The sequence below is a fragment of the Ostrinia nubilalis genome, chromosome 9, assembly GCF_963855985.1.
Source record: "Ostrinia nubilalis chromosome 9, ilOstNubi1.1, whole genome shotgun sequence".
Lineage (NCBI taxonomy): Eukaryota > Metazoa > Arthropoda > Insecta > Lepidoptera > Crambidae > Ostrinia > Ostrinia nubilalis.
The window spans coordinates 8,901,979-8,917,885 of record NC_087096.1 but is presented as its reverse complement, the minus strand read 5'-3'; the positions used below and the strand labels follow the sequence as shown (position 1 = coordinate 8,917,885).

General features: G+C 35.1%; 1 protein-coding gene across 3 annotated transcripts; it reads left to right on the top strand.

Annotated features, from left to right (window-relative positions):
- The first annotated feature begins 734 nt into the window (after positions 1 to 734).
- On the top strand, positions 735 to 6,912 carry LOC135074575 (glycoprotein 3-alpha-L-fucosyltransferase A-like). 3 transcript variants are annotated; one of them, XM_063968913.1, is made up of 5 exons: positions 735 to 3,413; positions 4,269 to 4,396; positions 5,007 to 5,249; positions 5,557 to 5,808; positions 6,125 to 6,912. In XM_063968913.1, exons 1-5 carry the CDS (start codon positions 3,267 to 3,269, stop codon positions 6,597 to 6,599), a joined length of 1,245 nt encoding a protein of 414 aa, XP_063824983.1. In that variant the 5' UTR covers positions 735 to 3,266; the 3' UTR covers positions 6,600 to 6,912. The 3 variants fall into 3 exon arrangements, with proteins under 3 accessions (XP_063824983.1, XP_063824982.1, XP_063824984.1); XM_063968912.1 differs by lacking the exon at positions 735 to 3,413 and adding an exon at positions 3,477 to 4,059; XM_063968914.1 differs by lacking the exon at positions 735 to 3,413 and adding an exon at positions 3,478 to 3,710.
- Positions 6,913 to 15,907: the final 8,995 nt, after the last annotated feature.

Genomic DNA, 15,907 nt, shown 5'->3' with positions numbered 1-15,907 from the left:
AAGAAAAGGTTGAATGAGTAGTCTTCAAAGTAAAATTTCAATAGTTAGAATAAGGCACTATTCAAACAGTTTTATCGCTAAAATAATCTCTTTCAGCTGACACCTGGAAAATATATTATTTGTAATAAGGATTTAAAATAAAAGCCTCAAATCATAAATTGTAAATCGAAAATCATTATGTCTCGTCATACAACACCTAGTACATATCTACACCTACAGCTTGTCAAAGTTGACAACAAACAGGTAGATTTCCCTAAAAGTATAAAATTACACAGAAGTAAGGTGATTACGTGGGTATAGAATTTACTTTGGAGATACTTAAAATTCCCACAATAGACGGGAGAGGGAACGGGGGTTTTTGTTCAAAGTAAATAATCAGCTTAGTGGTAAGAAGGTGAGTGGTGAGGTGTTAGTTTGCAACTTCCCGGTATTTACCTAAGTAGGTAACGGTTTGGGTCTGCTCAATTTTGCGAATGAAACCGTTTGGGAAAATAAATACAGACGAAACTTCGACTCAGTGTTTCAGAGAACCTCTACAAAAGTGAACACTGTATTTAACTTAAATACATAGAATAGACAAAGTACCTACCTACTTCATTTTTTACGTTTAATAACTGTACCTATTAATAGATGAATTTTGGTTTTTAGATAGATAGGATCTCGACAAAGGTTAGGATACGGACTTTTGACGTAAACCATTTTTGTTCGAAATAGATTCGATAATTACCAGTAGTTTTTGATTTTAAGATGATATATTATGATGCCGAATAAATATTAATTTACCTATTCAACTGTTTGATGCAATGCAGTCAGGTCTTAGCAAAATGGTAAACCAATATTTACTTACTCCAACGATGTACAATACTCAATATTCTGAGCACTTGCGAAGTCTGAACATTCTGTGCGTGAAAAATCAGAGAAAATTTTGAATTTTCTATCTTCAAAAAGGCAAATAAAGATATGGAAAACTTTTTTCGTAAGAAGTAAGGAATTACTTTAAGAAGCGCTTTATTTAATAAGAACAGTATTCATACCAAAAAATTGAGAAGAATTTAATGTCCTAAATAGAAAATAAAGCACACAAGCATCACCCAAACTCTGGTGTAATAATTTACATAAAGTAGGGCTGTGAAATTCTAGCGACAAATCCAAACACCTTGCAGGAGAGTTTCAATGAAAAACCTTTTAGCATTCCAACGTATCGCAGCGCTTGTTTAGGTAACATGCTAATTTTCTGCCATAATCTGAGTGCTAAATCCTGTACGTACGTGGCACAGGCGGAGATAGTAGCCGTTAGGGATGGCCCGTCGCATAAAAGATACCTATTACATGTCGATGTTTTGATAAGCGTGCTAAATCAACAATTAAATTACCCATTTAGATTAATCGTAATGCCTAAATTTTTTACAGAGAGAAAAAAAAATTTGACATAATAAAATTAAATATTATTATTATGTCAAATCTTTTTTTTCTCTGTAAAAAATATTTGGCTAGTGCGCAGACTAGTGGTGAATTGTATAATGACAAAATCCAGTTTTAATAAGTGGTCTCCATTCAATCTATTTGTTATTGCAAGATCGTACATAATAAGTACTACCTACTACATAAAGCTGCAGTATTTAGATTGACGTGCCGTTATCCGTTTATCAGTGGTAAAGTCTGCAAAAAGCAAACTAGAACGTTATCTAAACCACCCAATCTAAGTCTTTTTAATTATGTTAGCTCGGAAAATATTTCAATCTATCCCGTCTTAATAGGGTTACGTGTCTATCTCCGAATATCCCGATTTTTCCGCCCCAAAAACCGATTTCTTTCGCTTCACTAGTTTCCCACGTATCTGCAATGCAAATATACTGCATCAACTCCCAACATTCGTGGCTTCGCGACAGATGGACCTTTGTCCAAAAATGGTACATACCCGCTGTTCAGTTCAGACATGTTTAGTCAACCGCAATGGGAAGAATTTGAATTCTACTTTCCATTGAAATATAATTTTCCTACGCTGATGAGAAAAAAATGCTAACTTACTTTTCTAATAATAATAATATTATGTAAAAGTTTGAGAGAGAAAGTAGCTTTTTTACATGCTTGAGTGAAAGTTGAGTGATTTCATATTTACCTGAAATACATACTTAATTTAATTTCGGAATATTATTGCCAGTTTTTTCAGCAAACTGCACGAACGTAACAGCATTCTCTCTCTTTGCATACGTACGTACCTAACATAAAATTACTTTGAAAAACTTTACAAAAAAAAATATTTGATGATTTTTTAGACGCCCAAAGCAATAAACAAAGCGTTGTTTAATTTAAAACCGCTCACGCTTTTAATAGACTTCACTTTATGAGCTCGCGGCATAATACAATAAGGTAGAAATACATTTATTACAATACAGACAGGCTCAGTAGCTTCTGAAAATATGTTGGTAATGTGCTATAATTTAATTTTCAGGATAAAACTCCCTGGTATTTCCTAAGAGGCTCGAAAAGGTCTATAAGTTTCAGCCTAAGCCTAATGTTATCTGGAAGGGATGGTAGAGCAAGCGTTACCTACCTATTGAAATGGTCCTGAAAAGGGTCTACAAAAATAATTTCAATCTGAACTATTTAGCTCTTCAGAGGCTGTATTCTTGCTAATTGCAAACCTAACATAAAAATCTGAAGAAAACTACGCCATGTCAGACTGTTAAGATAAAATTTTGAAGAGAAGATTGTTTAGTTGAATCTGCAGTCTTTCTGTGCATTCTTCTTCCACTGGAACCACCCAAACAAGGGGAAAGATTTATCAGGCGAGAAGCAAATTGTATTTTTTCATTCAAATTACTTAAACAACAAAGTCTTACGCTATTTCCAGATCTGTTTCACCCAACTTTTATGTAATTAATGCTGGGATTTTCGAACTCCACACCGTAGACGCGATTAATTCATAAGAAGGTTAATTAAATTCGTACCCCGCTGCGGAACCGCGTTATAAAATCGAATTACTGTCATTAATCTATTCGGCCACACATTGGCGTATATTACCGGTAACTTACTGAAGTATTTTCATTAAGCTGCTTTTATGTAGAAGTACCTATTCATCTAGAATATTTACGTGTATTTTAAGCAGTAAGTACTACAGCTGAAATTTTAATCAGATTTTTATTAATATTTGTTGTTTTCTGTTGCTTTTTTTTGAGTAACAGTTTTGCATAACATTTAATTACGAAAATCGCATTCTAGTTTTCTTTAATTTACAAACTAATTCGTACGTTCGTTTCAGCCAAATGACGTTCACTGCTGGACAAAGGCCTCCCCCAAGGACCAGTCCTGCGTTGCCCGCATCCAGGTTCTTCGGTCGGTCTACCAAGTGGGGGGCTGCCCACATTATGTCTTCCGGGCCGTGGTCGCCATTCGACTTTTCTGCCCTAACGGTAATCAGCTCTACGAGCTAAAAACGAATTATTGATAAGTAGGTACATTGAGATTTTACACAACATAGTTAGACATCTGACAATACTCAACTGACAATACTCAAGAGTTAGAAGGAACAAATTTTGTCTTTTAGTTTTGAGAACCAATGTCTCACGTTATCAAACAATCGATAAGAGATGACCTCAGAGTACTATGTCTACCTCATTATGATTCATCCTTTGTGAACTAAGATCCGGCCTAGACGTTGGGTTGTTTGAGAAACATTGTAACTGTTGTAATTACTATTGAAAATTAACGTGTGTATTTTATTTTTAATTATAGTTTTTGAAACTTAGGCCGTTAGTATGCGTTGATAGTGATAGGATTCTGCACGCTGTATAGTTTTTTTAATCATTAAAGTAATTAATAAGTAATTAAAAAGTTCAGTTACTTATGGCCCTTATATACAGACGAATTAAACAATACAAACCTTTTAGTGCAATAAGAAATATTGTAGAGGGCTTTCTCATAACCATAGTATTTCTAGGGCCACTAACATTGTTTGATGTTGAAGTGCCTCGCGAAGAACAAGATTATTATGAAAGAGTTGGTGAACGTATACTCATGTACAACTTAACAATTGAACAATATTATGAAAAACGAAAAGTGAGTTTATTAAAGAGTGAATAGCATCTAAATATATTATGCAATTAAATTGTATTTTTTATAGCAATTTGAGGTACTGGGTAGGATTTGTGGTTCTAGTATTTTTACTAAATTGTGGCAAAACTATTAGTTTTGAGTGTATTATTACCAGGTAAGTGATAAATTAATTAGTAGAGTTATTATATTTATTGTTCACTTGTCTTTTTCAGCATTGGGTAACATCAAATTTAGGAACGATTCTGTTCAAAAACCAGCCTATAAAGTATAAACCACAGAACAGAACATTCACTGTGTTGGTTTATAAACACTGGCATTGGTTCAAACACAGACACATGACGTGAGTAACTCCATCTATCTTCTATCTTTACTGTCCTGTACTAATTTAATTTAGCTAGGATGAGGTAGACTTGCCCAATAACTTCATCATCTACTTACACATAAGTCTGCGCTTTAGTACTAGTATTAAATTATCTGTGGCTTTAGATTATTTAATCGTTTTTGTTGTAAAAAAGATACCATAGTGTTAAACTTGATTAAACTCTCAGGTTGTTATTGTGTGCTTAATTGAGTTACTTGGTTCAGCACGATAGTCGAACGACGGCGCAGGGTTCGAACTAGCATTCTTCGGATTATTTTTTATGGATAACAAGGCAGGTAGGTATTTGATGCAATCGCATCTGGTGTTAAGTGAGATGCAGTCTAGGATGGTACATAATTATCTGCCCTGTAAGTGCCTTTTCACTTTCGCGTCTCGCATTTAAAAGGCCCGGATTAAAGTTTTCAGGAAACACAGCAGCACGCAGCGAATTCCAGTCCCTTGCTGTTCGCATTATAAAAGAGTTATCGAAACGCTTAGTGCATGCTGGTGCTACCTCGAGTCGGTCAGTCCGACCCCATCATCATTGGGCTATTTAATTGTTGCTTCTTAAATATTCTTGGTTCTACAGAAAAAAATCCTTTGCTACGTGCAGTGTAAACAATTGCAAATTCATCGGTGAAGACAAGCTCATAAACTCAGTGGATGCAGTGGTAGTCCATATGCAGCAGAAAAAGTTCCCTTGGGTGGATAAAAGGAACACAACTCAAAGATGGGTCTTTTTGACGGAGGAGTCCCCGATTCACACTTTCATTCACCCTGATCCAAATATATCTGATATTTCTAACACTTACAACTGGTCTATGACATACAGGTGTGTATTTAGTTAATTTTACTTTATAGGATTAATGTAAGGGACATTAAAATTACGAGACAATCTGCTATCTTAAGAACACGAACAAATGGATATTTTTTTTTTTTTGTGAATTGGTTGACAGCACTTTTACAAGTTTCATGGTAACATTGTTAGCTCTGAGACAATAATGTGAAGAGAAGCAAAAAAGTCACTATTGCCAGCTATTTTTTCAAAAAATTAACTTTTAGATGGCATAGCAAAAGCAAAGGAATGTCAAAAAACCATTTCCCAATCGTTGAGTGATATTTTAACGAACTTTTTACAGAAGTGATTCAGATGTACCTATACCATATGGCCGCGTTGTGCCTATACCCGAGGAGTTGATGCATGAGATGGCCTACGACCCCATCACCAAGCACATCCCATACTGGGAGCAGAAGCAAAGAAAGGTGTTGGTGGCCGCTTTGATATCCCACTGCAACGTACCACACCGTATGAACTATATCCGCGAACTGGAGAAGTATATAAAAGTGGACATTTATGGAGGATGTGCAAGCAATTTGAAAATGAAAAACAGGTAAATCAGACCTATAGAAAATATTATACAAAAACAAAAACAATCTATTATAATGTGCATACATGTACACAGCAGCTATTTATCTACATAATAGACTAACATAGTAAGTGGCCAAATAGTTTGGCGTTACCACAGATTTGACTGAACATGGAGACAGTTCTCCATCTAAATATGGGCATGGAACCATCCATGTGAGCTGTTCTGTGAGTTCTGTGAACATATTCTCTACTTTGCCGCAGTTCAAAGTACACGCAAATGTGAATATTTTAAGATTATGTAAATAGAAAATAAAGTGCAGTTTTGACATTTGTTACAGTTGCCCTGGTCACACAGCAGCGGACTGCCCGAAGTTGAACAAGTATCTCTTTTATTTAGCGTTTGAAAATTCAAAATGTCGTCAATACCTTACCGAGAAAGTGTATCACAATGCATACGACAAAGGCGCCATACCAATAGTGATGGGACCTCCCGTAGCGGACTGCGTGAAATTATTGCCTCCCAATTCATTTTTGCACGTTAGCGCGTACGATTCCCCGCGAGAGCTCGCAATGGAAATATTATACCTCAGTATAAATGACGAATATTTCGAATTGTTCCACAAATGGAGGTTTTACTTTAGCGTTATTAATGAACATGGCTTCCTTGGGACGACGTCTCTGCAACTCTGCAGGGTTTGCGAAGCTTTGAACTATAATGATAACGGGACTAAAGTATACGATGAAGAATCGATGAAGATTTATGTGGATCGTAACATATTGTGCAAAATAGGACAACCTTATACTTGCCACTAAAAAACGTGTGTCAAAAACTCTTGAATGTTGATGCATCATTCAAGAGTTTTATAATATAGGTACCCAATACAACAGAATGGGTTAAAAAATATAATTTTAAATAGATTTCCCTCGAATTCCTGAGTTATTTTTTTAACTGGAAGATTAAGGTAGAATATAGGTAATAAAGATATTGAAAGCACTTTTGTTTTAAACTAACTGCGGTAGAATCTAATTAGCTACATGGATTTTTTTATTTAATGTCTGTTTTTAAAGGACAGGTGTGTGTCATGTGTTCTACATTGTTAATGAATTTCATAAATAAAATCTGCGTTTATTAGATGCTTGTTTTAATTTTAACATAATAATTAAAGTACCTACCTACCCAATAATAGATTGGTGAACGCGAATATTTTTGTCGTGAATAGGTGATTTTTAATAGTAATAAGCTACAGAATATTAGCCGCAATACTGATAATATCATGCCTAGAACTTTCAAGTTAACATTCCATGGCGATTTTCGAAAACTCGGTATCTGGTCCATACTGAGTTGCTGATATTCAGCTACTTAACTAGTTACGGAAGTTCCTCTTTTCATATTATTCGGTACCCAATACCCAATTCGGTACGCAGCACGTACATCACTACACGTTTTTAATGCAAACTCGACTCTATTGTAACCACACAAGATATCTACCATAGTATTTACTTTAAAGTGCCATCGTCCGCACATTAATGTTCACACTATTGAACCATATATTATTTGAATAGCCCAATAGGGACCACCCGCAATAGTGCTTTACCCAGAAATTTGCCTAAATAATGATTTATTCGTAGGAATTCATAGCTTTGCGTTTCAAAAATGTTTAATCATCAAACCATAATGAGTTCGTTAAGTACTTTTATGGTACGTTACGTAATAGTTTATTTATAGAAAATAACTTTAAAAAACTAGCTTTATGTTTTTAACGTGGTAAGAGCTTTCGTTCATATCAGCCAAATGACGTCCACCTGTCGCATCTAGGCACTTCCCGCGGAATTCACAAGATCGTTGGTCCACCTAGTGGGAGTCCTCATGAAAACCAAACTAACAAGCTCACACACGATATGGTTTCTGAAAGTCAATAAGGAACTGGTTTGTCTAATGGTGACGCTAGTAATAGCACCATGCATAGCATTTCATGCACGAGTACCAAATTGCAGGCTTTTCAAGTTAAAAACAAAAGCTAATAAAAATCGATGCACATGCATTATAATTACGAGTATCGGTTAATAGTACTAAATAATATTATTAAGAGCGGCAAAGCTGCGAGCTCCCTGACTCAGTAGTTAAATCTGGAAGTAGACCGACGCGGATGGAATATTAATTCTCTCACCTGCAGCGTTAGAGGGTTGTGCTCAAATCTGTTGCTTCTAAACGTCTTGTACTATAATTTATAATAAAAACTAGTTTTTCCCGGTGATTTGCGTGCATTTCAGTCTGTCACATAAGTATGGATATGGATATTAAAAGGCAAAGCTCTCATAAAACTAGCTGGAAGGCGTTGGAAGCTATCCACCGGCCAACCTGGAAATCATTGGACGAGGCCTATGTTCAGCAGTGACGTCCTGTAACTGAAATGATGATGATGATGATGATGGAGAAGGCGTCATTGAGTCATGTGGTTCATCTTAACAAAACTTTTACCCAATCGTCCAAAGAACACTCATGGTATGAATCACAATAAAGTTTTCCGCCCATGCACTTCACTTTTTCAGGCGCTGTCACACGTATTTCATGCACTAGTTACGCGATGTGGACGCTAAGCTAACGCAATCAATGTACATAAAATATGCAGCAAAGCAATCGCAGGTAAAAACAGATTGTAAAACACGCCTGAAACCATGATGTGTGTAATGGTCTCTATATTTTGCAAATACACAAATAATCTTCATTGCCATCTAGAAAAAAAATCTATATCGTACTATTTAGCAAAATAGGCAACGCTTAAAAATGAGCATTCCGTCACACCCCTAAATCCAGTATTCACGGATCTTGAGGCATTCGTTTTAATTAAATTTCAACACTGAGAGAGGTTCCAGAATACAGCCGTGGGCTGAACGCAACGAATACTAAAAAGCAGCCACACCTTATTCATCTTGCGATGTGTTTGCCGCAATATTATCTCCTTTGTTTGACAACCTTTGTACCCTTTTACTGGTAGGCGTAAGATATTAGACACTCCTTAAGTAAATGTTTGTACAGACGATGATTGGCTTCGGAATCAATTAGGCGATATTCGAGACCAGGATTTAGTTTCAAACTTTTGCTAGCAATTTTTCAATTAACTAGGTAATTCATTTTCAAATAAAGCAGTCAGAATATAAGTAACCTTGAAGTTTCATATTGAGTAAATATTCAAACTAAAATAAAGTTGAAGAGAAGTAGGTCCTACCATATAACATCATGATAGTTTCATCCTTATAGATATAGAGAGATGCCAACTAATGCGCTGAGTTCGAAACTCAAGTGTCGCATTAGAAATTCACACACACAAAGTAATCAAAATATGTGTGTGCTCATTAGCAGCGGTATCAATACTCAACTGACTCAACGCTCGAATAATCTTTAGTAGGTACTACCAGGCCTGTTCATCTCCGCGAGTTTACATTGAAAACAAAACACGCACGATGGCCCACCTACAGGATACTATTTGACAAGGCCTCACATAAGAGCGAACATTGACTCACGCACGGCTATTCTTATGTACCTATGATGGAAGAAAATAAAGAAAATGGTGTACTAAATACTGTGCAGTATTTAACTGCCTAAATAATAATGAAAACACAGAATGTACTTTTGTAAGTTGCCTAATACATTGAGAGGTAAATAAGTAGTTAATATTATTCATGATAATTCATGCTAAATCATGTATTTCCTCCGCCATTTTCCGCAGTTTGGCACCTCACGTCACATCATTTTACCGAAGTCAGCCCTATAGCTTCGGCGCAGTGCCGATCACTGACGTTTGTCAACAAAATGGTGCTTGACTCTTGAGACAGGCTAAATTACACCATATTGTTAGTGACATTGAGCATACATTTTTTTAAATACCTTCGCGAAGTAAAACTTCTGTACGTAGTACTTATTATTATTCTGTGCTACTACGCAAGCAATGAAAACTGTATAAGTACACATATGACAATGACGTCGCTGCTGTCATCATTGCTGTCACGAGCAATGTGTTTTATTTTTGGGCATATTGCTGCGACACCGGCCCCGCCCCCTTGTCACATTTCCCTTTAGTTTCAGTGATCTGTGGTTTCATCATATTTTAATTGCTTCTCAAACAGTGAACTAACTCACACATTTTACGAACTACTTATTGGCCAAATTATGGCTGATCTCGCACAAAATCTGTAATCGTTGGGCTAGGTAGAACGAGGCAATTAAGTGCTGCGAATAATTAGTCATGCGCTAAATTAGTTCGGTCGTATGAGAGGCTGATTAAAGTGCTGAGTGCTATCTACATTACCGAACAGCAATAAAGTTACACTAGCCTTTCGTCGAGGGTCTGTTCGTGAATATTAATGCGAGTAAGTAAGCCTTTTGTACCCTGAACAAATGTAATAAAGTTTTAAATAGTCTGTGCCTTTTGTCAATAGAAGTCATTTTAAGGGTGAGTTCGACCAAAGAAGAGTAAATATAATCCTCAGAATAAATCGTCAGTTATTCGACATTTTGACATATTTCCGATACTGAAACTGTCAATGTAACAGTTGCACCACGAGTTCTTCTCGGATAAAAGTTTGGTCGATCGGGCCTTAATGAATTATAAATCGTATAAGAGTAAACAACTTCTCGAGGGAGTCGAGTTTCTAGGTGGATTGAAGACTCGCGAAAGAGAAGCACACTGGAAGAAGCTGAAGACATCGTAAAATGACGCGTTTGTCCAGTAGTGGTCTGCTTTAAGCTGATGATGAACTGTCTTAACAGTTTATATTTTAGGGTTTTACTTTTTAAATCACAGTAGCCTTTAACAACATTTGAACTTTTGAACTAACCCAGGCAGTAACTGTAGATTGCATCAAGATACCAGTAATTTTGTTGAGTGCTCCGATGCTTCCAATGTTTATGGGCAGCGTCCGTTAATTCACGAAGTCTAAAGGAAAGGGGTTATAGAAATTTATGACCAGTAAAACCGATATAAAACTTCCTCGTAACTGATGTAAAATATGAAAATAAACACAAATATCCTGAAAGTAGGATGGACTAATTAATTTTATTTATTGAACGGGTGATACTGTGATTATAATTAATGTGACAAGTTTTATCATTAAAATAAATTCTGTAATTAATAATAATGAAATCGTAAATCTTTGATAAAACGCGACATTATCACAGAATTAGATAGTGTTTTGATTTTGTAATTAAAATGAAATTATGGATTACAGTTATGTTATCTACAGATTCCCAGACTTTGTAAGTTATCAAGGTTTGAATGCCGGTATTTTTGCGAAAATATCTTATTAACTATTCTTCTTTATTTATTTTTGTTGTTTCATTATTATGGCTGCTTTAGGTATCATTACAAAAGTTTGGCACAGAATATAATACGCGACCTTGTACGATCTTCATTTTCCTCTTGGAGGAAATTAGATTAAAGTTTTTGTTATAGACGCATGTTTATTAAGTAGTATTTTTAACACGCAAGTTAAGCAAGTCCCTAGGTACCTCCTAATATTATAAATGTGAAAGTTTTTAAAAGATACAGTCATGTATGGATTTGCTATACAATAGAATAACATGAGATAAATATTAGTTCTTAGAACTGATAGCTGTTGGGGCAGAATAGTTTTTGAGTGGCGACCACGCAACTGAAGACATAGAAGGAGGCTTCCACTTGGTGGACCGCCTATCTAGTGAGGGTTGCGGTGCGGACATCGCAGGACCGTGTTTTTGGACATCCATACGGAAGAGCAGAGCAGGACCATTCTCTCAATGGAAATTCTTGTGGAAGACCTTTGTCCAGCAGTGGACTTTTTTTTGTTGAAAACAACTTTGCTTGTCAAGGAGTCGGTGGTTACACGGTCGGTATAACCCGATCGAAATCTCAAGCAAATATAAAATCTGTTGGAAAATTAATTGGTAAGCTTTAAATTTGCGGATGGGATGATGCTGGTGAATAATAAATCCTATGTTTAATATTACTTACCGCTCGTTTGCATTATTGGCTGCATGCGAATCGAAAGTCGGGCAAGTGGAGTAAAGGCTTTTCCCGCCCTATGTAAGTAGATACCTAGTATGATAATATGCAGATCTGAAATACCTAGATAGGTGCTTTTAATAATCTTCAGGTTCCTATTTCATAACGTTACAATAAAGAAAACCTAAAGATGCTGCAAGTACAAAATAACGTTTACCAGTAAAAATCTCACCTAACCAGCTTTTTAATCTGCTGAACTCTGGGTTCTTGTTCAATGGGCGCGAATTGAGACACAAAGAAGTTTCTGCTAGTCAGCGATTTGGATAATTGACAAAGCGAGGTAAAATCACGGAGATAGGCAATACCTTCATTTGCGATTCCGGATTTTTCCCATTTGCAAGCCTCGTTTCACACTCAATTTTTTACTGCTACATAACGAAATTGAAAATGCACGATGGCTGGGTATAATAAAGTTGAACGAATAAAATGGAGTCCGATTTTTTCGGAAATCAGCGGAAGGTAGATACGAGTATATCGATAAAAGTTCAAATGTTTTATCCTCGTAAAATCGCTGCTAGACGTTTTTACGAATTTGACTATGTTTAATTGTAACAACGTTTCTTTTTGTTTTTAATGTAAGTATTAAAATGTCAGCAAGTAAGATATTAAAGTACCTACTTCCTTCTTTTATTCGTACTATATACCTTAGTTCTTTAGAAATTTCCCTAAATGTAAACAAATATGGCCAACTGACATTGACGAATTTTTAGTCTATGTCAGTTGATCTACTAGTGATGCGACAAAATCTCTCGTTAATCGCAATTCTGTAAATGTCATTTACGGACTGCAACAGACAATTATTAGATTTTCAAAGATCGTTTGTATAATTATTAAGATCAATCCCTCTTCTGATTGATGTTGAGATCAGTAATGTGATCGTCAAAATAGGATAGGACAAAGTGCACAATAAAATCGTAAACCAGTCGAAAAGTGGTCGAAAGGCCTTTTTTATGTGACACTCGTCTGTTATAATAAAGCTGAATTCAAAGACTTCTTCGCAAAGTGTGTTGTTGCATTTAATGAAGAAAAAATACATTGTTGAATATAACCTCGTTTATATTTTATTTTAAATTAATATTATCAAAATAATTGGTAATTGAAATAATTGAATACTTGAAATAAAATCGATTAAATTTACAGATTATTATCTATGAATATTGTCTATGACTTACAGATTTTCCAGAGATAGGACCTAAATTTAAACGCCAGATGTCGATTTGACATTTTAACATGTAGCACAAATTTTCACCATCAAAATATTTTGTTAAAATATTTTGTTTTCAATGTTAGATTTCATATTTGTTTCATCATGAGAATAAAGTTGGTTTCATGAGCTTGTGAAATAATGTGTATGATATTAAGAAAACGTGAGTATTATAGTGTAATTGTGTGCACAAGTGTTTGTTTACATCGATGGAAATTTCTAAAGAATTAGGGATTACATTCTATTCATTACTGAGAGCTAATACACAAAGCTGGTCAGATTTGATGGATCAACATAGTCGTCTAATTTAGCTCAATTGGATCATGACGTAACGTTTCCTCCGAAGTAGGTACTGAAATAATTTTTTGCCGGTAAATCATAACATTACGCCACACACGTCCTTTCTACGGTCACAGGGCCTCCATCCATTCTATTTTCGGCAACCGCTTACGAACCTAGAATCGAAAATCCTGTTTAATTCAAAGTATAATGTCCCATCTGTAGATTTTTTTGGAGACAATGATTGGCATTTCAATTTGGGGAGAGTTGCAGATATCGCCCGGTTCGGGAATGCGTCAATTTACCCTCCAAAGTAGAATGAACATATCGTTTATCCCGCCCGACCACCGAACGACTCTTTGTTTTATTTTTCTCTGGAATTCTGGAATCCCCAAATTGGAATGTGATCCCATTTACAAGTGTAGTGACGTTTGCCCGATATGAGAGGAGCGTGGGAATTGGCCATGCGGTTTTTACTACGAATTTATGGGCACATAAAATGTTGTCCAAGATATCCTTTGAGGATAATTAAGATTACTATCATGACACGACGTTTTCCTTGTTTGATGTATTTTATAATTAGTTACCTCACAAATATACATAGTTTACATCTGCCTACTATAAATATTATCAGGTACATACTTACTTAATCCTGAAATAATGTGATGCTTAACTAACTAAACAAAATGCTCAATAACTTGCTCTCCCTTCTTGTGAACAACCTAACATGAAAACCAAATTTTTGATTTTGTATCTGCTACTTATTTTGAAAACTAAACACATCGTTACAATAATACATAGGTAGGTAGATAATTATGTAAGTACATACTTAGGTAATGCATCGTTTTCAAAAGCCCTCTTTCATCCCCTTCTATTGATACCCCAATTCAGTCTCTGACGCCTAATTACATTAAAACAAATCTTTCCCCTCCATATTGCAGGATCAAAATAAGAGAGACGGCATTCACCACAAACTTATTACCAACATTTATTTCTCCGAAAAACAGGGTCACGTAAATTACTAGAGTATCTTCCGAAGCAAAAACATAATTAATGTTTTGTTGTTTGTAATCAGAGTGCTAAGGGCCAGAACAACGGATCCTTTTACTTATTACTGTTTTTAGAAAGACGTTGGAAATATTGAGGCTAAACAGCTACCTACATTCTACTAATATCAAAAATGTTAATGTTTGTAAGGATGGATGTTTGTTACTCTTTCACGCAAAAACTACTGGACGGATTTTGATGAAACTGTACAGTATTATTGATTAAGCATCAGAATAATATTTATAGGCTTTAATAAAAGAAATTATAAATAAACACGCGCGCCATGTGTGATTTAAATTTGAATTGGAAGTAGTTAACTTTCAAACGATTTATTTGGAATTCATGAATATGAAAATCTGTTACAACTGGGCCAACATTCAAAACGGGAAAAAACAATCAAGTATTCCATACATTTTAGACTAGGTTCTATTGAATGTTTGTTTCGCGAATCCAATTACGTTTTGAGCTATTTTGAGACTATTTAATTTAATGGACTAGCTTTGGTGGTTTTACCTTACCTATTCTCCCATACAACTCTAGGTCTCATTTATTTCTTATTCAGTCAAGAATACTTCTATGTTGAACGGTCATTGTAGAGTTAATTCGGGCCACAAAATCATTTGGAGCTGTGCTTAGTGTTGATTCGAATTGCCATGAGGTATTGCTTTACCACATTAGTATTTATAAAATTATTCTTATCTGTAATTTTCGAGATATTTCCTGGAGAGCCATAAAGGAAGCTCACGTCCAAAGATATACGATAAAACTAAGCATAACCTTTTGTAACCTATGAAAAATGTTTTGAGGTTTATAAGTTCATAGTTAATCTGGGAGATTTTGTCGCTTTTCAGTTCATATACCGTTTTTGACGTAGGTACGTTTGGGCTGTTCTTTTTTTAGTACCCAAGTTAACAATGTACTTATACTGGTACGTTGGCGTAAGCGAAACCGTTTCTTACGCGTCGTTTATTTCATTAAGACGGTAAATTGTTGCTCTTATTTCTCATGTGGCGATACAAGAAATTGATACTTAGTAGATACTTGCTTGCCTCTTCTGATATTGTTATATTAATTACAAGTTTTTTTTAATGCCCTTAATAAGATCAGGTCTAATATCATATCGTTTGGAATTAATTTTCTGAGCAAACTAAGAAATAAAAGCACAGAATAAATAAAACTAAAAAAGTCATAGTCTGTTTTCGCTCATAAAATAACTAGAATATATTTTTATTTCATTAGCTTACACGGTCAGTTTTTAGTATTCAGTCTTTTCATTACAGCTGAAAAGAAATCTTCATTTCGCGAAAAAGTTTTGTGAAACTGTGCTCTTAATTAGATCCACGGTTACAATATGAAGACCTGAGAGAAAACTGGAAAACATTTGAGCAAAAGAATATTTCAAGACCACCTGTAAAGTTTTAACTTAGGGATAAGCAATTATTACTTTAGATTGATTTTAAAAATTAAAATACACTTTTAGTAAGCTACCCTAAGTAAAACTTACTCAAACTTTATATTCGGAATCAATATTGACTATATTTAATTTTAATTAT